Genomic DNA, 24,059 nt, shown 5'->3' with positions numbered 1-24,059 from the left:
GGTTCAGCGGTTTAGCGCTGCCTCTGGCCAAGGGCGTGATCCTGGAGACCCGGGATTGAGTCCCATGTCGGGCTCCTGCATGGAGCCTGCTTCTCCCTCTGCCTGTGTCTCTGCCTCTCTTTCTCTCTGTGTCTCTCATGAATAAAATAAATAAAATCTTTAAAAAAATAAAATTTAGGGCAGCTGCTCTGGGAGTTGTTTTGTGTATCATTTACTAAAGCTGGACATATATATCTCCTATGATCCAGCTACTCCATTCCTGGATCAACACAGCAGTAGAGGCACCTGTGCAGTGAAGGATGTGTAAAAGAATATACAGAACACTTATTCAAAGTGGCCTTATTCTCATTTATTCAAGTTGAAACAACTCCTCTGTTCATCAGTAGTAGAATGGATAACTGCATAGTTTATACAGCACAGTACTCTTAAAAAAAAGAAAAGATTTTATTTATTCATGAGAGACACACACACAGAGAGAGAGGCAGAGACACAGGCAGAGGGAGAAGCAGGCCCCATGCAGGGAGCCCAACGTGGGACTCGATCCTGGGACTTTAGGATCATTCCCTGGGCTGAAGGCAGGCGCTAAACCACTGAGCCACCCAGGGATCCCCCAGTGGAATACTCTTTAGTAATGAGAATGAACAGATTATTGTCTCATTTACAACATGGATGAGCCTCTCTAGCTGAACAAAAAGAAGGTACATACAGCAGAGTAAGTGCAATGTGATTCCACTTATATAGAATTTGAAAACAGGAACGACTGAATAAGATGATAGAAATCAGGCTAGAGGGACACCTGGGTGGCTCAGTGGTTGAGCGTAGGCCTTTGGCTCAGGGCGTGATCCTGGAGAGCTGGGATGGAGACCCGCACTGGGCTCCCTGCAGGGAGCCTGCTTCTCCCTCTGTCTCTCTCTCTCTCTGTGTCTCTCAAGAATAAATAAATCTTAAATAAAACAAAACAAAAAAACAGGCTAGAGATCCCCTTGAGTACAGTTACAGGAAAGGACACATGTGACTTTTGAGGCATTTAATTTTTAATCGGAGTGGCAATGACTGGAGTGAATCTGCTTTTTGAAAGTTTTAACTAAAAAAAAAACATTTAAATATATTTTAATACAAAGTTTACTTAAAATAGTGTATTATAAAATATTTGGTTCATTCAGTTGCCCCTCATCTGGGGAATATAAGATAGAGATGGCATGATTTCTGGTGATGAAAAAGTCTTAAATTTTTGTGGGAGATGGTATAATAGCAAATCAGTAGCTTTTGTGAATGAGGGACTTAAAAAGTGACTCCTTTCTGGCAGCCTTGTTAAAGCAGAGGTCTGGCTCAATGGCAGTTCATATAAAAAGACTTAGAGCTTTGTTTGATATTAAGACTGTTATCAGTGTGAGGTGGAAGCCAAAAAAGGACAAGGTGAGAACTGAATACAAAATTTTGTTTCAGATTTAATTTTCTTGCAATTTGCTTATGCAGTTGGATTAAAAATATTCTGATTAAAAAAAAATGTAAATCCTTTTAGTTACCTTCCTCCCACAGGCAGGTGTGGTATGTTAGTTTCCTATTGTTCCTGTAACAAATTACTACAAACTTAATGGTTTAAAACAACACAAGTTTATTATCTTGGGATTCTGGGGGTCAGGAGTCCAAAATGCACAGGCAGGGCTGCATTCCTTCTGGGGGCTCTAGGGCAGACTTTTTTGTTGTTGCCTTTTGTTGCTGCCTCCATTCCTTTGCTTGTGGTCCCTTCCTTCATCTTCTGAGCATATCATGCTCACCTCTGCTTCCATTATCCCATTTTCTCTGTGTCAGAGAAGAGTCCTTCCTCCCAGAAGGACCCTCATGACTATGTTGGGCCTATGTGGATAATCAGGGGTAGCATCCCCATCATTAACTTAATGACAGCTGCAAAATCCCTGTGCTCTGTAAGGTACTGTATTTATAGGTTCTAGGGACCAGCACTTGGACATTTCTGGGAGAGCCCTATTTGGGGCCTTTCCCCGATGCGATTTTATATTTTGTCTTCACAAATAACACAGTACCCTGGCTCTCAGGAGCTCACTGATACTTGAACAAAGAAATGCACCTAAGATTTCATTATTTAAAGTACAGTTTATGGAAAAATAGAAGTGATGGTCTTGGCCTATTCTCTGCCAAGATTCAGGTTGAACCTGAGGTCAAACCTAAGTTTCAGACCTTAGGTGCAGGTCTAGGTACCTATACTATAAAGAGACAAGTGACTGAAGGGTAAAGGGTATAGGAACCAAGTCACTGAAGAAATGGTTGAAGCAATCATGGATGTGTTTGTCCTGGAAGAGGGCTCAGGATGGAGTGTGTGGCATTAATTATCTTTAAATATTTGAAGGAGTATTATTGGAGAGAATAATTAAGCCTTTTTAGTATAATGGCGATAGCGTTAAAAACTAAAGGAATAGTATTTTAGAACTTACTATGCCCAAGTAAGTTCAACTAATCCTGGGTTGCTGTGATCCCTGTTGATACATAAGGAAATCGAGGCATAGAGAGGTTATGCAACTTGTCTTAGGGCATAAGCTAGGATGTAGCAAAGCTGAGATTTGAACTTGAGGCATTCTGACTCCACAGGCTTCTCTAAATCATCACGTTATCCTGCCTCCAGGCCTTTAGTTCCAGAAGATTCAGTTGGACTAATGGCAGAAAGTTTTTTTAAAAACAGAGGGACCACTTTTTGATTCCGTTTGAGGAAACAACAGGATAATAACCAGAACTGGTTAGAAGTTGTTTCCCTGCCTCTTGATGTTCCTAGAAATGGTCAGGTAGGTTATTATAAAAGGAATTCCCAAATTGGCTAGAGATTAAATCAGATGACAGTAAGGTCCCTATTGGTTTTGAGATTCTGATCTGGGGAACATAATTTTTTTTCATTTTATATACACATATCAACCTTTGTGACATTTTATGTACTAAAGCTCCCTTGTGAACTGTGGTTTTCCCACTAACTCTCCAGAATTTATGTATTAGTCACTAACATCCAGGAGTGGTAGGTCATATCCCTGCCCCCTTTGAAGGTGCCATTGCTGTGCTCTGGTAACAAGATGGACTCAGTCTTGTCTTCCCTTTTGAATCTGGACTGATCTCCTGACCAAGGAAATGTTCTGTGAATTCTGGAGCCTGGTCCAGAAGAGATCTTGCTCCTCTTGCTTTTGTTCTTTTGGACTGCCAAGGCCACCATGCTGTGAAGGGTCAGGCCTACCTGAGCATGCGTGTCTGTGTGGAGGAGACACACCCAGCTGACGGCCCCTAATGCTACACACGGGTGAGGTCATCCCAGCCCCTCCAGTCCCTGCTGAGTTGTGCAGTGGCTCAGTCACATAAGTGATGGCAGGTAAGATCAGGAGAGTGGCTCAGAATCATGATGAAAATTGGATCTTTGCTGTTTTAAGTCACCATGTGTTGGGATGGTTTATTGTGCAGTGGTGCAGAACCAATACACGATATTTTGGTGCATGTTTGGAAGTAGCATATGTATTTTAAAATATTGTGTAATTAGACATTCTCCCCAGTCCAGCAGACCTCCTCCAATCCACCCAGTCATCCCTCTGTGTTATTGAAGCCCTTCTGGGTTTGGAGAAGTGTTTTTTTGTTAGTATTATATGAGTAAAGGATAAGACTCTTAAGTAGGGTTTGGAGAAAACTGATATGAGAGAACACAGTGTGTCTGGATTTGGGTTTCTTGGTGAGAGTCCTGTAACTTATATTTTGCAAAATAAGTTTAATCAGATTGGACCCTAGAAAAAGAGCAAGTCTCTTAGTTTCTCCAAATGTGCTAGAATATTGCCCTACTCTTTCATTCTCTTCAAAGCCATTGTCATTTCAGTGTACATGTGCTCTTTTTTACTTTTATCACTTTGTGATTTCTAGAGTGCTCATTTGACCCTAAATTTAGAATTATTTCAATTTTACTCAACACTTATCCCTATGTAAGTGCTGATTTCTTATATCTGAGTAAATTTGTCTTCTTCAGTCACTCTTTTTTTTTTTTTTTAAAAGACTTTATTTATTCGTGAGAGACAGAGAGAGAGGCAGAGACACAGTCAGAGAGAGAAGCAGGCTCCATACAGGGAGCCCGATGTGGGACTCGATCCCCGGTCCCCAGGATCACACCCTGGGCTGCAGGTGGCGCTAAACCGCTGCGCCACCGGGGCTGCCCGTTCAGTCACTCTTTTAAGGAAAGTATGAGTTCATGTGTATTTTGGTTACATCTAGTTAATTTACAAATTTTCTTTTCTTCCTAAGGATTATCTCCATTACAGGTAACTTTGAAATTGTCTTTTGCTTGCATGTAGCTCGTATCACCTTCTAGATTTCCTGATGGATTGATTTCATCATAGACGTTGAAAAAAATGAATCTGGTGCACTCTGTAAGAGTAGGGAGGTGGCTGAGGGAAGGCTCTGGAGTGGGTATGAAGCTGAGCTCTGCTGCTGACTAGCTGTGTGATCTGGGGCAAGTTCCTTGACCTTTCTGAGCTTTGGTTTTGTCTTGTGTTAAATGAGGGTACCCAAAGTACCGACCTTAAAAAGTTGTTATGAAGATTAAATGAGATAATACTTGTTAAATGCTTGCTTGGCATAGATCGCAAATAGCACTTATTATGGTACAGTTGTTACTACAGCATAAGGAGACTCAGTGGGAAAAAAAAAGGAATCTCAGTGGAGGAACATTTCAGTTTAGGACACTGAGCAATAGTTAATGGGTAGAAGTGACAATGGTGATGCTGGTACCTAAGGATTGTTAACTGAACATTGAGAGTTGTTTTAAAAGTCCTCTGGTGCATGTGGGATGTGGTTATAGCTCATTCAATGCTAGATATATTAAGACTGAGGAGGAAAAAACATTTAAAATGGAAGTGTTGGAATCCATTTGTAGCATGCATCAAAAATAAAGATACATTTGAAGTGATATTGGAAATTGCCGGGGAAAAGCATCTTACAGAAGTTATGTTTATGCACATTTTTGGCTTTGGCAAACTGAGCTGTGCTTCTCTGCCAAGATTAAGGAACAAGATTTCTGCCTGTGAAAGAGTGGGAGCTGGAAAGTTGGGTTCTGGTTTTTGCTCCATCACTGGCTTCCCTGTACTTGGGCAGAGAGCACTGCTTTTCTCTGAGCAGGATTCTGATTCCTGAAAAAGAGCTAGCAGTTAGCCCTCCTGGTGAGGAGTAGAGGAGATGGTATCTTTGAAAGCAGGTGGAGTGTTAAATTACAAAGTAAATGCAAATGTAAGTTACTTCAGTATAGAAAAAACTGTTAGCTGAGAAATTCTTGCCATTTTACAGCTCAGATTTTATTCTGTGGGCCTCTTGAGTTCTATAATCCCCGGATAAGTACTTTTTTGAAATACCCAGCCTCAGGGGAATCTTCATTCATTCATGAGAGACACGCAGAGAGAGGCAGAGACACAGGCAGAGGGAGAAGCAGGCTCCTGCAGGGAACCTGATGTGGGGACTCGATCCCAGGACCCCAGGATCGTGACCTGAGCTGGAGGAAGACGCTCAACCACTGAGCCACCTAGGCATCCCACCTCAGGAGACCTTACACCCCAATATGTAGGTAAAGGTAAAGTTCCTTGTTACGCCAGTCTGACTTCTTTCCCTTTGATCCCAGAGAAACCGGCTATGATTTCCATCCAAAGCCTAGTAGTAAATGTACTTTCTATCACTTTGTCTTTTTTTTTATTTTTATTTTTTTTAAATTTCTTATTTTTATTTACTTATGATAGTCACACACACACAGAGAGAGAGAGAGAGAGGCAGAGACACAGGCAGAGGGAGAAGCAGGCTCCATACACCGGGAGCCCGATGTGGGACTCGATCCCGGGTCTCCAGGATTGCGCCCCGGGCCAAAGACAGGCGCCAAACCGCTGCGCCACCCAGGGATCCCTATCACTTTGTCTTAATTTACCTCAAATATCTTATTCTCATCAATAATATTTAGCTTTAAGATACTGTGATCTTACAGCTTTGGACTTGCCGTTGTATGTTCTTTGTTTTCCTCTTTTTTCATCCTACTGCCTCCTGGACTAGTTTCATGCCAGGTGCGACTTAATTTTTCTCTATTTGTGTTGCTTGGTTCTAGTGCTTTCTCCTTTGTCTTGAATCACTGCCCTCCCTGCCTCTAGACTGCCACACTGTCAGAGGGCGACTTCCTGAAGCTTCGCTCGAATAGTTAAATGTACTGGCTCAAAGCCTGAGGTTTCTTTGGCGAATGGAATCCAGACCTGTACTACAGTGTGTTCACGGCCCTCTGCCACGTGGCTCCTGCTCTCCCTCCACCTCCCCTGTCTACATTTGTACTTCTTCAAAGTCCTGATCAGACGCCCCCCCTCTCCCATCACACACCCTGCACCCCCCCCCCCGCCTTAGCTCTCACATATCCATGCTGCAGCCTCCTCTGTGTCAGGTAGGCCTGTACTTCAGCACAGCCTCTACTGCTGTAGGTTGGTTTTTCCCATAGAATTAGCTTAGAAATGGTGATGATTTCTAGGCTCACTAAGCTGATAACGCTGTTGCAGGACTGGACCTGTGCATGAACAACAGAAAAGAAGCCATTTGAGTAAGGACCTCCTATGATTTCATCATGTTAGCCTATCCCTAAAGAGCATGCTTGTTTAGAGAATGAGGCATAGGAACGTGAGAATTTTCTGGGAGTGTTTGGGAGCCTTCACGGGTTTGGACATTTAAAGTTCTCGTTATATTCCCCAATATTCAACCTGCCTTTTCTTTGATACCGTTGGGTCATTAAATCCTTTAAAACGTATCTACTCTGGCTTTCTGAAGGCACAGCTGAAATGAATACAGAAGAAAACAGTAGGGAGAGGCATCTTCTTGAGATAGGTGGGCAAGGGCTGAAAAGACAGGTGTAGGGAAGAAAGAGGTGGTAAGAAGGACATGTGGGTTTGTGGGTCGTGGTGTTTTGAGGTGGCATTCCTGGAATTTTGAGTGATGAAACAAGACAAGTGGGAGTATGCATTTAATTCCCTTGGGGATAAGCAAAGACGTGGTGAAGAAGAGACTCTGGGTAGAAAGATGTCCAGGTGGCCCCCAAGGATGGTTTGTTTGCTGTCGGGGTTGCCTGGGGTTGGACTGGGGTTTGGACAACCTGTGAGAGCTGAGTGAGAGCTCTGGGGATGCCCTTGGACTGAAAGGAAGCCTAGTAGGTGGGATGGCCATGCCACTTGGAGGGTGAGTGAAACTTCATCAGATGGAGAAGAAAACCAGAGCTCTGGTGAGGTAGGCTTCTGATGAATTAAATTCACTAACTGGTCAGATTATAGCTAATATTTTGGGGGCACTTACTCTGTGTCAGGCCTTTGATGAGCATTTTACATTTAAATTCATTCAACAGCCCTGAGGAAATAGGCCTAAGTGGTTGTAGCCCACTCAAGTTTCTTGACCAGTAAGTCGCAGAGCTGGGACTCCCCCACCCCAGGGCCTGGCCCGCTTGCTGTAGAATTTTCCAGCATCCTGTCAAGTGGAGGCTATTTGGTCTAGTCCTTAAATTTTAAACGTGAAGATATAGCCCTGCAGCTTTGTTGCTCATTACTGTGTATCTGTGTAGGTGTCTGCAAAACATACACAATATAGCTGAGAGCACCAAAAAGGGAAACATTTTAATACTGAATTTTCTGCTTTCCCACAGTTAAATCATTAATGCAGAGGAATTGTCCTAGAAGAGAATGTCCCTGAAAAGCTTTTAAACAGCAGGCCTTCTAGAAGTTCCATTTAATCTCTAAGATTCTTTATGTTCACATTTCAGCAGTGTTTATTTTATTTTATTTATTTTTTTAGAGGTTCAGCCTTTGCTAATCACGTATTCTTAATGAGGTGAGGAGGCCATCCAATATAATACGAACATCCTTTGAAAGGAGACACATAAAACCCAGAGGTTAAAGGGAACTTTTCACTAAAGAGAAGACTACCATATTCCCACAAAGTTCCACAAAGAAATTCTAAGGTATTCTAGGAGATGCCAGATATTTAAAAATAAAGTATGGGAGGAAATGTGTAAAGCTAGAAGTGGTTCTGAAAAATCACAGGGGGACCTAAGAAGGTGGTGTTGAGGGCTGAGAATGTTTGGGTTCGAAAGCATACGTGCTTGCTTCTGGATCCCTCCGGTTGCCTGCGACCAAACTGCCTGAGCAACTCTTAGGTCAGTACCAGTGGGCACCCTGGTTGGAGGACCCCTGACTTCTGACCTCTTATTTTATGAAAGCCAACGTTTGTATCTTTTTCTGCTCTCTCTTAGCCTGAAGAAAGGAGTTTGTGCATGGTGGATTTTAAGCCAGGCTCTAGGGACAAGTAACTTTGTGGACTGGCATTAATGGGGCTGGCTGTGGCTGAGGAGAGGCATGGGGGCCCAGTGGTTCCCAAGACCTGGATTTGAGCCCTGGCTCAGTTATTTCAGACCGTGTGACCTTATTATGCTTCACATTTGTCCTCTGTAAAATGCCCCTCTCTCTTGCCCCACCTTCTTCACTAGGGTGTTGTGAAAATAAAGTGAGATCATGTGTGAATTCTGATTTATGGCATTACTGTCCTGTATGAGAAGCGCTTGCTTGGGGCTTAGAAATTTGCTCCCATTTTAGTTTGGCATCCATAGTGAGACAAACGTGAGAAAAGTGAGCCACGTGAGAAAAGAAGATTGAGGAGCCTCAGTCCCTAACTCCACGTCCCACCTCACCCCCACAACTGCCCCCGACCATTTATATCTGTGCTTTTACATGAAAGAGAAATGCACTTCCAGGCTGTTTAAGATTCTCCCCTTGGCCCAAGGTGGGCTGTTCGGGCTCTGGCCAGCAGAAGGGGCATGACCACAGCCTTGCAGCCAAATGCCCACACTGGGCTACACTATCCGGTTGAGCTTAGCATCCTGTGCATTCAGATAATTCCATTTCTGTGTAACGAAGGAAACCAAATATCGTGGGGTGGGCTACTAGCAGTGTCCACCACTGTTGCTGGGGGTCACGTTATTCACTTTCCCTTAAGTTTACCTAGGGCTGCCTGGGTGGCTCAGTGGTTAAGCGTCTGCCTTTGGCTCAGGGCATGATCTTGGGATCTGGGATCGAGTCCCACATCAGGCTCCTTGAAGGGAGCCTGCTTCTCCCTCTGCCTGTGTCTCTGCCTCTCTCTCTCATGAATAAATAAAATCTTAAAAAAAAAGAACATGTTTGGAGATGATCTGTACTTCTATTCAGGGTTTGAAGCCATTTATTATTTCATGGAGCACTAGTTCCTTCCCGCTATATTCCACACCCTGTGTTGGGGCCTGGGGACTCAGAGATCATGGTCCCTGTTCTCCAAAGCACACACCGCCCCCCCTCCGCAGGGGGAGGCAGGCATGTCAGGCAATGAGCACATGACTGTCTGGTGTACACTCTGATGGGAGGCAGATGGGGGCGCTGTGGGAGCTCATAGGGAAGACGTGCCCATCCCCGGGAAGGCAGGGCATGTGCGTGTCTCTGTGTGTGTGCATGTGTGCATTTTGGATGCAGGATGCACAGGGTCACTGGCGGCAGGAAGTAGGACTGGGGTTATATCCCTATCACTGTAAATAGTGCCGGGTCCCTGAAAGAGCAAGTGAACGGATAAGATGCTGTTCCCTGCTGTCATGTCTGTGGCTTAATGTTTTTATTTCTGTTTCTCTTCCTAGAAACTCTCCGTGTGTCTGCTTGGACCCTTTGTCACAAGGAACAATGCTGCCCTGGTGGGAACTGTCTTTTTACCTGTGCGCTTCACTAGGCTTCCACCTCTATTCTTTCTATGAAGTTTACAAAGCTTCCAGAGGTAAGGTCCCAATTTTCCTGATCTTCTTTCACGAAAAGAAGCTCTCAGAGATAGAAGATTCAGGAAGATTGTCTCATGGGCTTGGGATGACTTGGACTCTGCTTTGCTTTCCCCTGCCTGGGACACTTTGAGTCCATGACCTGAGTCAGTGCAATTTTCCACCCTAATCCTGGATCTTGGGGGGGTGGGGATCCTGTGGCTGGTTTTCTGTCAGAGGAGGCTTTGCTTCAATGGCTGTTGAAGGCTGTGGAGGTGATATGCAGTAACCTCTTACATATCCCTTCCATCATCATTGTTCTCAGACATGTGGAGGCAGTTCATGGTGTTGGAGGCCCAGACTCCTTTTGTCTTTTTGTTCTCCTGTGTTCAGTGATTTGAATACTTGAAGAAGAATCATCACTAAATCCACATTCCAGCCCCCAGGAAGGGGAAGGGGAACCCTCCTGTCCTTTAAGGGGAGCTCAGCAAGTTAACTTGGTCACTTCTGCTGACTCTTAGTTGGCCAGTACCAGGTCTTATGAACACAGCTGGGAGGCTGGGAATCATCATCTTTAGCTTGGTGGCCATGCGCCACTCAGACTTCCCATGCTATGGAGGAATGGGAGAAAGAAATGTGGAGGGACCATGATGGTCTCTTCTGTAGTCAGGGGCAGTTTCCTGGAGATGATGATGATTACTGGGCTTTGTTGTAAGGCAGAGGAGGAGCCAGCTAGGTAGAGAAGACCACAGAGGATCTGTGGAAAGAGATGAGTTTGCAGGCAAGTGGACAAGCCTTTAGGGTGTGAGGAAGCTTAGCGTGGTCTGGTGACTATAAACCACTCGGTGGTACTGGAATGTAGAGTGCAAGGGGACAGTGAGCTTAGATCAAAAAGCAAAGAAAGGCTGTGAAAGACATTGCCTATTTATGTGAGGAGTTTGGCAGGGAAATATGCTGAAAAATCACTTAAAATGATCAAGGTGGGTTTCGGGAAGCACAGTTGGCAGTGCTCTGCTCTGAACACCTACCTCCTTATGTATCACTGGGATTGATTTGGTTATGCATCCCCAGCATTCGACATATGTCCCATTCAAAGCCATGGGCTTGGTTGCAGAGACAGACCATCTACAGTAGAGGAGGGCTGTTCTTTTGTCAAGGCTGGCCAAGTGGTTGCATTCCCTTGCTGGAGCCTCTGAGCTCCCAAGACCCATGTAGGGAAACTAACTCTGCTCTATGTCAGGCACCGTATTAGATACGTCATGTACCTTGTCTCACTCAATCATTAGAACAGCCCTATGAGATGGCATATTACTTTGAAGACAGGTTTGGCAGCAGAAACACAGCTTCCAACATAACTCATGAGCCTTCCAACAAGGCTCATGTTGTGTCCAGAGAGCACCAGAGAGCCTGGCTCCTCCTACCATGTCCCTCTGCCATCTTCATCGTGTGGCTTCACCTCATAATGTCAGGTGGCTGCCTCAGTGCCAGCTGTCATGTTCACTTTTCTCCCAGAAGGGAAGATGGAAGGGAGGGGGGAGAACAGGCCCTCTCCTTTTCTGAGTGTGACTTGAAAGTTGCTTACATTATATCCATTGAAATGCCATTTGCTAGAACCTAGTCCTGTACCACATCACTGTGAGGAAAGTAAGTAAATGTAATCTTTGGTTGGAAGTCCATTTATCCAGTTAAGCTGTTCTGTTTTAGAGGAGGAAAGAATGGACACTGGCAATTAGTCAGTAGTCTTTTCCATAAGTGGATGTCAGTAGATTTTCACCATTCTAGTAGGTATGTAGCGGTATCTTACTGTTATAATTTACAATTCCCTGATGACGTGATGTGGAGTATCTTTTCCTATGCTCGTTGCCATATATATCTAATCTTTGGTGAGGTGTTTGTTCAGGTCTTTTGCCCATTTTTAAATTGGGTTGTTTATTTTCTTATTATTGAGTTTTAATTGTCCTTTGTATATTTTGGATAATATACAATATATTTGGATTTTTGCAAATATTTTCTTCCAGTCTGTGACTTTTCCTCTTATTCTCTTGACAGTGTATTTTACAGAGCAGATATTTTAAATTTTGGTTAAGGCCAGTTTACCAGTTGTTTCTTTTATGCATTGTGTCTTGGGTATCTAAAAAGTACTTCCCAGAGCTAAGGTCATAGATTTCCTCCTATGTTACTTTCTAAGAGTTCAGTAGTGTTGCATTTTATATTTAGATCAATAATATGCATTTTCAGTTAATTTTTGTGAAGGATGTAAAGCCTGCATCTAGATTCTTTCTTTCTTTCTTTCTTTCTTTTTTTTTTTTTTTTTGCATGTGGATGTCCAGGTCCAGCATTTGTGGAAAGACCATCTTTTCTGTGTTGTGTTACTTTTCCTCCTTTGTCAAAGGTCAGTTTACTGTATTTTTGTGGGTCTTTTTCTGGGCTTTCTATCCTGTTCCATTCATCTATTTGTTCTTTCACTAATGTCAGTCTCTTGAATGCTAGGCTTTATAAGTCTTGATATTGGGTGGTATTAGTCCTCTAACTTTGTACTTCTCCTTCAATATTGTGTTGGTTATTCTAGATCTTTCGCCTCTCCATATAAACTTTAGAATCATGTTGTCTATATCCACATGGGAACTTGCTGGGATTTTGATTTGGATTGCATTGAATCTATAGATGAAGTTGAGTAGAACTGACCTCTTAACAATATTGAGTCTTCCTATCTATGAACATGGAATATCTCTCAATTTTTTTCTGTTTATTTTTCATTAGAGTTTTCTAGTTCTCCTAACCTATAACTTGTATGTATCTTGTTAGATTTATAGCTAAGTATTTCACTTTTTGGGGTGGTAATGTACATGGTGTTGTGTTCTTAATTTAAATTTCACTTGTTCAGTGCTGATCTGAGGAAAGTAATTGACTTTTGCGTATTAATCTTATATCTTGCAACCTTGCTATAATAGCTTATTGGTTCCAGGAGGTTTTTTTTGTAGATTCTTTGGGTTTTCCTACATAGGTATTCATATTATCCGCATACAAAGACAGTTTTGTTTGTTCTTTTCCATTCTGTATACCCTTTATTTCATTTTTCTTGTTGTACTAGCTAGGACTCCCATTATGATATTGAAAAGGAGTGGTGAGAGGGGACACTTTTGCCTTTTTTCTGATCTTAGCAGGGAAGCTTTCTGACCATTAGATACGATGTTCACTGTATGGTTTTTGTAAATGCTCTTAATCCAGTTGAGAAAGTTCCCCTCTATTTCTGGTTTGTGGAGTTTGTAATTGTAAATGGGTGTTGGATTTTGTCAGATGCTTTTTGTGCATCTCTTGATATGACCACGTGGTTTTTCTTTTTTGGCTTGTTGATGTTATGGATTGCACTACTTCATTTTTGTGTCTTTGTCTGTGAGTTTGTTTTTAATGACCCTCTGTTGGACTCAGCAGGCAGGTCTTCTGCTCTGTGTGGTGTTAGCGGGGTTGCAGTCTTCTGGTGGCTTACTCACTTGGCTGGCCAAGACCTCAATGGAGGGCTATCAGCTAGTGTGCAAAGGTTCTCTCTGCATGGCTCTTCACTTGGCTTATATTTCTCATGACAAGACAACTTGGGTTCAAGAGGGAGTATTGCAAGTACACAAAAGCAGAAGCTACAGATCTCTTGAAGCTCAGCCTGGGAAGTTGTGTAATTCACTTCTGCCTTATTTATTGGTCAAAACAAATCACAGCTCCAGTCCAGACTCAAGGGGAGTGAAGACTATACCTCTTTATGGCTGGAGCAGCGTGCATGTGCACAGAACTTATGGCCATCATCTTTGGAGCCTATCACAATGCATATTGTATGTTTTTACCCAGATGAGGCCACAGAGGCTGAAAAATACAACTTATCCAAGGTTACACATCTAATAGGTTCTAATGGAACTGTTTTTTTTAAAATTGTAGACAGAATTCTTATAATTAATTATATACTTGTTAGAAAATAGAGTTTATATAATTATAATTAATTAATACTTGTTATAAAATTATAATACTTGTTAGAAAATAGAGTTTGACATTACTTAAAATTATATCAACATTCACAGAGGCTGAACAATCACCACAAGATGTCTTTACTTCCCAAGTATTTTTAAACTTTAGCTATGAAGGTCAGTTACCAGAGCCACACTTGTTCTTAACAAGCAGAATTTTTATGTCCATTCAAAGAGTCTCTTACATCTTTCTGGGCCTATTCATTTGCAGATTGAGTAGAAATTGCAACTGGGTTCCTCATATCTCGCATTCACATGTGATGCCCATCTTCATATGCTGTCCAATTTCTTTAGGATAAAAAGTGTCACAGCAGGGACACATAGATAAGAAAGTTCCGTATGGACGAGATCACATCCTTGCGCATCCTCTGTTTCATCTCCTCCGGGTCCAGCTTTGGCGCAAGGCCCTCAATCTGGAACATCACTGCTTTGCTTCTCAGCCTTGCAGCGGCCACGCTCTGCTCTCCTCAGGGGCTGCCTGGTACCTGGGGAACTGGGTTTAAACTCGGGTGTGTTCAACTCTAGACCCAGTATTTTGTTCTTTTCTGTCACTCATACTTAGTGATAATTTAATTCCTAAAGCACCTTGCTTTAATAGGGGAAGCCCTTTTGTCTATTCTACTACTATTAAATTTTAACTTTTTATCGCACTGGAACAAAATGTTTCGTTTTGCATCAAGGGGGCTGCTGGGATGCGGGTGGGAGGGGATCCTTCTGTGGATAGTACGAAGCTTTTCTGCACTTCAGCTGATCCAGAGGCTGTCATGCTGTTTGACTTACTAGTGACCACTCCCTAGCCTGGAAGCTTCTTTTATCCTCTGTGTTTTTCCTTTAAATATCAGTGCCAAAGTGTTTCTCAGGTTACTCCCAAGAAATGTCTTCTTTCTCTAATACTTTTGCCAGTTCAGCTCATGGAAACCGGATCCCCCTGTCTTGCCAAAATGTGTTTAATGGTGCAATGTTAAGTCTTCTTGGCTCCATGTCTTACTGTCTAATTCGGGAAAAAGTGCTACTTACCCGCATGATAGAAGTAGGTCACTGGGAAAACTGTCTCTTCTGTAAACTTTTTTGGGATGTTTGTATCTGGAACAAATATAGTGCCTAGAACACATTACAGGCTCAAAACTTACCCATTAAGTGAAATGCCACCAGTGGGCATCTGCAACAGCTGCTTTCTCTGGGCACGGAGCAGGCATCTTGTTCACTGCACTCTGTCTGGGGGAGCAGGGTTGTCAGGCCATTAGGGACAGCAGACTGATTTTAATGGCCTTAGTCAAATGGAATCTTTTGGTAAATTCACAGCAGGGACTGAACAGAACACCCCCCACTCTTCCTCCTGACTCTACCAGCCGTAAAGCATCTCTAAGTCATATGGAAATACTTGTGATGGGGTGATGGTGATCTGCTATGCTTGGTGACTTCTCCCCTGTAGCTCTGCCTCATTGTGGCTAATCCAGACCTACTGCATTAAGTTTATGCCCTTGTGGTTCAGTAGATGTAGAAACACTTTTATGTCTCTCTGTGTACAGTTAACATGAGGAGAGATGAGATATGCCATACAGTAGTCTTGAAGGAGTTAATGCTTCTACCTAAAAGAGGGCCATGTATTGTGTTCATATCAGGTTGATACAGTTCTTGAAATGAAAAGAGCCAAATTGTCATCAGTAAAAACCTGATAGGTGGTCACCTGGGAAAGCAGCTTTGAGCAGAAGTCTTAGACTACTGTTTCAATTTATTTATTGGTTTATATTCAAATTTATTTCTTCTTGTACCTATTTTGACATTTTATAGCTGTCCAGAGATCTATGCATTTTTGTTGGTTTTCTTTTTTTAAATATTTTATTTATTTATTCATGAGAGACACAGAGAGGCAGAGACACAGGCAGAGGGTGAAGCAGGCTCCTCACAGGGAGCCCGATGTGGGACTTGAACCTGGGACCTGAGGATCATGCCCTGGGCCGAAGGCAGATGCTCAACACTGAGCCACCCAGGCGTCTCTGTGTCGGTTTTCAATTTGATTAGTTCATAATACTCATACTTAAAATTTTTTTCTGTAGTTTTGCTTTCCTCCAAAATACATAAAATACTGTGTATATTGTTTTATATCTTCTTCCTGCCCTCCCTAACTTCCTCCCTTGCTAGTCTGTCTACCTCTCCCTCCTTTCCTTCCTTCTTATTTTTTTTCCTTTGATCAGTTGTGCCAGAGAGCTTGGGGATCTTTCCAGCTTGTGGCTTTGTTTGGTTTCTCAGTTGTTTCCTTTTGTTCTCCAATTCACTGATTTATGCTCTTATTTTATCATTCCTTATTGTTTCTTTGGGTTTGCTCTGTTCCTTTTCATTCCAACTGTATGAGTCGAATGCTTAGCTCACTTCTTTTCTAAGGAACCCATTTGTATTGTTGTATCACACCTGATAGTTTTTCTCAGAAGGATTTCCGGAAGGATTTCCAGAAGAGGCATTGCAGAGTCAAACTACATGAATATTTTTAAATTTCGTAATAGACTTCCCTAGACTGTTCTCCAGGAAGGTTGTGTCAATAATATTTCTTCTTTTGGAGAGTGTCCTTCTTCTTGTATTTCAGCAAATTGAGCCTTTCTTCTTTCACTCATCTCACATGTATTTGGTATATGATATAAAGTGAAAAGTTAAATTATTTTTTCCCAAATAGATAACGAAACATGATTAACTCTTTCCATATTGAATTATGATGCAATTTTGATCACTGCTAAATTATTTTTTTTTTTAAAGATTTGAGAGAGAGAGGGTGCATGCATGTAAATGCACATGAGTGTGAGTGGAAGAAGGGGCAGAGAGGTAGAGAATCTGAAGCAGACATTGCAGTGCAGAGCCTGAGGGTGGGGCTCAACCCCTCCACTGGGAGATCATGACCTGAGTGGAAACCAAGAGTTTCAACTCAACCGACTGAGCTACTCGGGTGCCCTTATCATTGCTAAGTGGGTGGGTGGGTGAGCTGTCTTTTCTGTTTCATTGATTTTTCAATCAATTCATACATCATTACTGCACTGTTTTAATTAAAAATGCTTTGTAAAATATTTGAGTATCTTGTGGAATCGGTTAGCCACTCATCTTTCTTCATTTCCACACTTGGCTGTTCTTACTGGTTTATTCTTTCGTATACATATTTGAAACCGTTCTAAAAAAATCTCATTATGGTTTTAATTAGAATTACAGGAAGCCTAGAAATTAATTTGTTAATAATTAATATTCTTATAATATTGTATTTTTCCACCCGCGGATTTGGTGTTTTTTCTAGGTCTTCCGTTCTTCCCCTTAGTAAAAGTTCCTGGTCTTCTTCGTAACAGATCCTGCTAAAATTCCTATTCAGATTATTGGAGTCTTTTTTTTTCATAATTGGAAAATTTTCTGATTATATTTCCTACAATTTGTAGCTGATTCAGCTATAAAGGTATTTATTTTGGTTTATGGATGTTATATTCCAACAATTTATATTGACTTCTCTTAATGTTCCATTAGCTTACCTTAGATTTTTCCTAATTTTTTTGTGTATAGGTAGTATCTGCAGATCATGCTAATGGTTTTCCTTCATCTATTATTGTTTAGCTGGGACTTCTGAACAATATGGTAGTTGGGAAAGAATGCTATTTTTATTTTAATTCTAATTTTTTTAAAAGATTTTGTTTATTTATTCATGAGAGACACACACACAGAGAGGCAGAGACATAGGCAGAGAGAGAAGCAGGCTCCATGCAGGGAGCCTGATGTGGGACTTGATCCTGGGACTCCAGGATCAGGCCCTGGGCTGAAAGCAGATCCTCAACCACTGAGCCAGCTAGGCGTTCCCTTTAATTCTAATTTTAATGGAAATCCCTGTACTGTTTTTACCATTACTGAAAAGTTGAATAAGCTTTGCTTTTTCTACCTTTTTTTTTTTTTAAATCATGCTAAGGAGTCTGGCTAGCTCCCTTTTACTAAATTTTTAAAATCAATAAATCTTGAATTCATTTTTAAAGCACCTGCTCAGATGATTACATGGTTTTTCCCTTTCAAGCGGTCAACATATTTTAAACTCATGTATTTTCCAGGATGGCTTATATGGTTTCCTACAACAAACCTATGGCTGTGGTATTTTAAAATATACTGCTTGTTTCCGAGTGTTTTTTATTTATTTATTTTAAAAAATCTTTTATTTATTTATTCATGAGAGACACAGAGAGGCCAAGACACAGGCAGAAGGAGAAGCAGACCCCCTGTGGGGAGCCCGATGTGGGACTTGATCCCAGGACCCCAGGATCACGCCCTGGGCCAAAGGCAGATGCTAAACCACTGAGCCACCCAGGGATCCCCTGTTTTCTTTTTTGTTTTGTTTTAATTATTAGTTTCTAAGTGAGATTCATTGGCCTGTAGTTTTATTTTTCATTTCATCATTTTAATATCCGCATTCTGTTATTGTCATAAAATGAATGGGGAATGAGATCAAGAGTTGAGTGCTCCCACCAACTGAACCAGCCAGGCACCCCTACATTTTTCCATTTTATTGGAATTTTCAAATATATTAATATCCAGTTGTAGATTATATGTTTTGAAATACATGTCTCATTTTTTTCTATCATAGGTAATTTACCAGAGGTTTTGTCTACTTAGCGGATTTGTTCTCTTTTTCAAAAAATAATCTCTTGGATTTATTTATAAATGTTACCATTTTTTTTCTATAACAATTACTCTCTAATGAATAGTAGGCTACCCTAGATCCTTTTGGCTTTACAGAGCCCAGGCTCAACTTTTATGCTGTGACTCTTTTCCTGAAAACTTGCATATTAGGGGCATTTTTATAAACAGAATGGTATTTTCCATAAATTTACATTTCCATTTCTGAGACATTTTGTTTTCGTTTTAAGAAATCTTCAGTGGGCAGAGGTTAATGTTTCTCTAAATAAATTCTGTAGGACCAGGAAGTCCCAATATTTAAGCAAGGACCAGGAAGTCCCAATATTTAAGCAAGTATGGAACAAATGATTTATTTGAATTGCCACGCCCAATTTCTTTGTTTCTTTAGTAGGTATTCTGAAAGTGGAATACAGTTATATGTGAGCATTTTCACCTTCTACCTTTTGTTTATTCCTAAACTCACCTGTTCTTATCATCACTAGTCTGTTTATAAGGAAGGGATGTAGTGGTACATTTACAGATTGTTTTTTTGTGTTCATACAACACACTTCCCTCTCATGAGGGACAGGCTTTGTAATCAGGTAATTTTTCCCACTTGCTTTTGTGACTAGAAGAATTTGGTTGCAAGACAGCTGGCAACTCTGGAGAGCCCAGTTCAGGGAGGGGAAATGGAGGCTACCTCTGGTCCTGTCTTTGAACAGGTGGCCGTGCCCTTGGAACCATGGAAGGGTCCACCAGGGGCCCTTCAGTTAACAGGTCTTTTGTGAAAGGACCCAAGTGCATAATAGCCCCTGCTGGAGCCAAGGACTGGAGAGTCTGTCTTGATGGCCAGCATCAATAGCGTGTGTCACAGTTCAGGCTCCGCGGGATCTGTCTGGCAGTGCTTCATGTTGTGGTTCACCCTGTTTCCCCTGTCACCTGTGGCCAGGGTTGTAGGAAGCATTAGAGTTCCTGCTTTCCTGCTGGGAATCCAGGCTTGCTGGCCCACCCCTTCCTCTTTCAGGCTTGCCCTGGCCTCCTCCTCAAGGGAGAGGAGGGCAGTGTTGGCTTCCAGAGAGCCAACTTTTTTTTTTTTTAAGGTTTTATTTATTTGAAAGAGAGAGAGAGACAGAGATAGTGAGAGGGAGCACAAATGGGGGGCGGGGAGAGGGAAAAGCAGGTTCCCCACTGAGCAGGGAGCCTGACAGGCTCCATCTCAGGAGCCTGGGATCATGACCTGAGAGTGGAAGGCAGACGCTTGACCAACTGAGCCACCCAGGTGTCCTGAGAGTTGACTTTCTTAACACCTGTAGTAAACTTGTCACAGTGACTTGGCACAGGGCCTGGGCTGGAGGACATTTGAAGTCAACCCTCAGTGTTAGATTCCACAGCTCCTCACTCCTCCAGCCGGTGCTCCCTGCTGTTCTGTCAAACACAAAAGGACATGCACAGAGCTTATGGCTTCCTCCTTTCTGGAGTGTTTCCATTTCAGTCTGGGGCTGCTTCTACTTCTCTTGGGGAGCCCTAAGGATTCCCATGCAAATCACATGGTGGCTTGATTTAAGAGGCCCCAGAATTCTTTCAGGTGAGTAGCATAGGAGCAGCCTTATTAGGGAGATTTGAAGGCCATTTATGTTGTATATTGCTTCATATCCTATTTGTATATATGAGTTGCTTTTGCTTAGGCTATTTCTAAATCAACTTTTCATTCCCGGAAAGGGAAAGAGAGGGGCCCCCACTTCTCAAGAGTCGTCATGGGAAAAACTAGCACCTTATCATCCTTCTATATGACATTTTATATGAATATTTGAGAGTTGCTTACCATTAAATTCTCTTATCTTGAGAAGCCCATCTTTTCTGCTCCCTTTCTCTACTCATTTACTGCCACAGTCTGCTGTACCCAGAGGCTTTCTAGAGAAATAAAGAATCAGTAGGAGCTGATTGGAATTTTTCAAATGCATAGAAACAGCAGGACATGTTAAGCCATGATTGGGTGTGCTAGTCCCTGGCAGTGGCTTGTGTCAGACGAGCCTGTGTGTGTGTGTGTGTGTGTGTGTGTGTGTGTGTCTTCCTCTTCCTGATTATTGCCTGCCCTCTAATTACCCCCACCCCACCCCAGAAATGGTTTCCTATCAAAATGTTGAGGGTGAAAGGGGTAGGTTAGTTAGCGCTTTTAAGTAAATGGTTTACCACCACAGCTCATTGGCATCGATTAAAATGCAAATCCTCTCACTCAGTAGGTAGAATGGGGCTTTGATGTATCCTCTTGTTGGGTGGTGGTTGGAGTGGGGAGAATCAACAGCTGATTTAGTAATGGGGGCTCATCAACAGAAATTGCTTCATTTCTATGCTCTGAGGCAGTTTCGTGGAGCGCTGAATTTTGGGAAATAGAACCAGGGCACCTCAAAGAAAGAGCTGGCTCTGCCCAACGGTCAGGCCTGTGTGGTGTGGAGAAAATTCCTCAGGCAGAGAAGGCTTCTCTCCATTGGTAGGGTCATTTTGCTTGAGGGTATGTGAGGTAGGGCGAAAACTCTTGCCCCGAGTGAGAATACGGGATCTTTAGCCGGATGGTCTCATCAGAGATATCCTGAGGGCTGAAGCTCTTTAGGGAAAGATTTCCCGCCGCAGGTTCTCAGCTCCCATTCTCCTATATCGACCAAATTCTGTAGCAACACATTTTCAACTAACTCAAGACAGTTTGAAGACCGTGAATTCCAAACAGGTTGTGAGTGTATGTTGTATAGCGTCTGTCTGTGTCAAGACATCAAACCAGAGTGAGTTGTAGAAATTCTCCAGACCTGAGAAGGGATTTTTGGTCTAGGGCTATGCTGTCCAATACTGTAGCCATTAGCCGTACAAACACTCAAAATGTGGCCATTTCAAATTGAGCTGTGCTGTTGTAAAGATAACCTGTATGTTGGCTTTTGAAGAATTAGTAAGAAAAAGGAATGTAAAATGACTCATTCATAATTTTTTGATACTGATTCCATGTTGGCATCAATAAAATATACTAAACTGAATTTAGTCCTTTTTTTTGTGTGTGTGTGTGTTTTTTTTTTTTTTTTTTTTTTTTTTTTACTTTTTAAAATTGTGCCTCAGTATTCCAATTGGACCGCACTGGACAGGATTTCATTATTCTCCTACCTGTGGAAGGTTCCTTTTTCCCAATAGAGGGAGCTGCGTTCCAGTTTCAGGAAGTCTGGTGCTTTTAGCATGTGAAATCCACTGCTTCTGAATGTACTCTTAAAAAAGAAGCAAACGAAAACGAAACCCAAACAAGTGTCTTCTTTGTTTCAATTCTGCCCAATTCTGGTGTTTCTGGAGGTTGCTCTTTGTAGGTAAGAGAAGCCAAAACAGAAGAGGCAAGAGGCAGAGAGATTTTCCACCCTCTTTGCGTTAATGGATTTTAGGAGGTCCCTGTTAGCTTCTTTGTTGGATTGCAGTAGCTTGCTGTTTGTTTGTGGGCTCTTCTCTGGGACCCGAGTGTGTGCACAGTTCATGGGGCCCACCCACAACGTGACGTGTGTGCAGCTGTGACAGAGAGGACCAGAGCCCTGCTGCAACCACACTCCTCCACAGCAGCCCCTGGACCACGTGGGATGCAGTGTGACCGTGTCCTGGAGTTGTGCCCTGTGGCGCCCTGAGCCAGTGCTCACCACCCCGCCTTTTCGGTTGTTCCTAGGGGCAGTGTTGCCCGTGGCGGGAGGCTGGGGCTGTTGTTTGCCTCTGGTGTGTGTGGGATTCTGTGTCTGGATCCTGCTGTGAAATCAGCTTGTCAGGATTGTGTTTTAATGACTACACTCCTGGTTTTCCTGCAGTCTTTCTGTGTAGTTCCTTTTTGGTGCTTCTGTGGTTTTTGTAGGGTTATTGGTCTGATAAGTATTGGTTTTTCCTTGTTTGTGCACCCTGTGCCTTTGGGGTTGACCTTTGGACATTCTGGTGGCTTCATCACTACCTTTATGCTGAGGAATCCCTAGTCTTCGTCTCCAGTTTAGGGTACTCTTGAGCTCCGTCCATTCCCATTGGGCTGCCTACGGGACAGTGCATAGGCACCTGAGCATTCCTTACTTCCTTACATGGCATTCGTCAGCACTGTTGGAATTTATTGCTACTGATTCATCTCTCTTCCCTGGGATACGATGAGCCCCAGGAGGGCAAAGGCCATGCCAGTCTTGTTTCATTCCTGGTATATCATGACGTGTGCCTGATTATTGTACACCCTTAAAAAGTATTTGAGTGACTATTTTGTTATACTTTTTTGTTTTAAACCGTTTGTGTACTTATTACTATCATATAGTTTCATTTTATAATCTTGTTAGCATTACATCCATGTCATGGAGCTATCACCATCATTTTGTGGTGTGGTCTGTTTAAAATAATTTTTTTTACCACCTATCACAAGAGAGGCATTTGCACCAGTTCTTTCCTTGGTTCCTTCCTGGTGCTGGAAGCTTTCTCTCTTGATCCCTCTCCATTTGTGACCCTTATTACAGGTTGAAGGGGACATTTCCATCAGCCCCACTACGTATCTCCAGGAACTTAGGTCTAGAAAACTAGAGCGGAAGGTCAACGAATCTGACATGTCTCCATGCCTGTAGCTCAGTGCACAGGCAGCTTTTCCAGGACATATTCCAAATTCTCTTAGTGTCTCTCCTATAAAACCAACCCAGTTTTAGATCAAGCTGACTAATGAAACACTTGTTTTTCTTGTCAGAACATGAAGAGGAGCTGGACCGACAGTTTGACCTGGAGATTGGCACTTTATTTGGAGGATTAAAGAAGGTACTTAGTGGATAAATGATAAAGCTTCTCAATTTTCAAACCTGGTTTCAGTATTTTGCATTACTTTTGTATTTGGCTAGTGATGAGCTGTGTATTTGTTTTTCTAAGCATTTTGATAGGTTTTTATTTATATTCCTTTATTTTGATTTTAAAAATGATATTAAAAAACCATTGCTTTTGACTGTTTTCCCTCTAAGTATGTGTGTGCCAGATATATTTTAGGTTCGATCTGTGTTTGTGGGCTGGCTTGGGACATAAAATAATGCTTGCATTCTAAGTCCCGAACATCTTACAAATGAGCTTTTGGAAGACCATTCATTTCCAAACTGGGCACTGCCCATGCTGGTATTTTTCTACTGTGAGAGTTGCAGGTTTTGCTTAGAATTGTAGCACATTTACTTCAATTTCCATTTTGATTTTCTAGGGTAATCTGTCCTTTCTTTCCAGCTCTGGCTCTCTATGGAGCCACTGTATTAGATGGAAGGCCCAGATTTTTCTGGGATTGGGAAGCCATTCCTGCACGGGGTGCCATTCCTGGCTTTTGTTGTTCTGCCCAACAGAAGTTTCTCTGAAAAGTTGGATGCAAATTGAGTTTTCATTCATTGCATCCATTTGTATGTGTTTTTGATTTAAATAAGCCCTTTTAGGTTATTATTGGTAAGACTGTTAGGTTATTATTGGTAAGACTGTAAGGCCTATGGTATTGTGCCCACTTCAGAGATGAGGAAATCTGGGAAACTTTGGTCATAGTGGAATTTGAGACGGAGCAGGAGATAGCCCTTGTGGGTGTCTGAGATCTGCTCTTTAGAAATATTTCACTATTGGATCTCCTACAACAACAACAA

General features: G+C 42.3%; 1 protein-coding gene and 1 pseudogene across 5 annotated transcripts in view; one reads left to right on the top strand and one right to left on the bottom strand.

The window, feature by feature from the left end:
- The window catches only part of HHAT (hedgehog acyltransferase), a 317,033-nt gene that overhangs the window by 5,461 nt on the left and 287,513 nt on the right, over positions 1-24,059 (top strand). For 3 of the 5 annotated variants that reach the window (XM_055319514.1, XM_055319515.1, XM_055319513.1), the window contains exons 2-3: positions 9,686-9,819; positions 23,147-23,214. In XM_055319514.1, the coding sequence (XP_055175489.1) occupies positions 9,729-9,819; positions 23,147-23,214 (159 nt within the window). In that variant the 5' untranslated portion in view covers positions 9,686-9,728. Of the gene's footprint in view, positions 1-5,339; positions 5,588-9,685; positions 9,820-23,146; positions 23,215-24,059 lie in introns of those variants that run through there. The other 2 variants (XM_055319516.1, XM_055319512.1) reach the window with 2 other exon arrangements.
- On the bottom strand, positions 14,077-14,228 carry LOC129506063 (mitochondrial import receptor subunit TOM5 homolog; annotated as a pseudogene).

The sequence above is a fragment of the Nyctereutes procyonoides genome, unplaced genomic scaffold, assembly GCF_905146905.1.
Source record: "Nyctereutes procyonoides isolate TBG_1078 unplaced genomic scaffold, NYPRO_anot_genome, whole genome shotgun sequence".
NCBI classification, from domain to species: Eukaryota; Metazoa; Chordata; class Mammalia; order Carnivora; family Canidae; genus Nyctereutes; species Nyctereutes procyonoides.
Note: the sequence above shows the minus strand (reverse complement) of the source record. Positions and strands in the feature narration are given on the sequence as shown.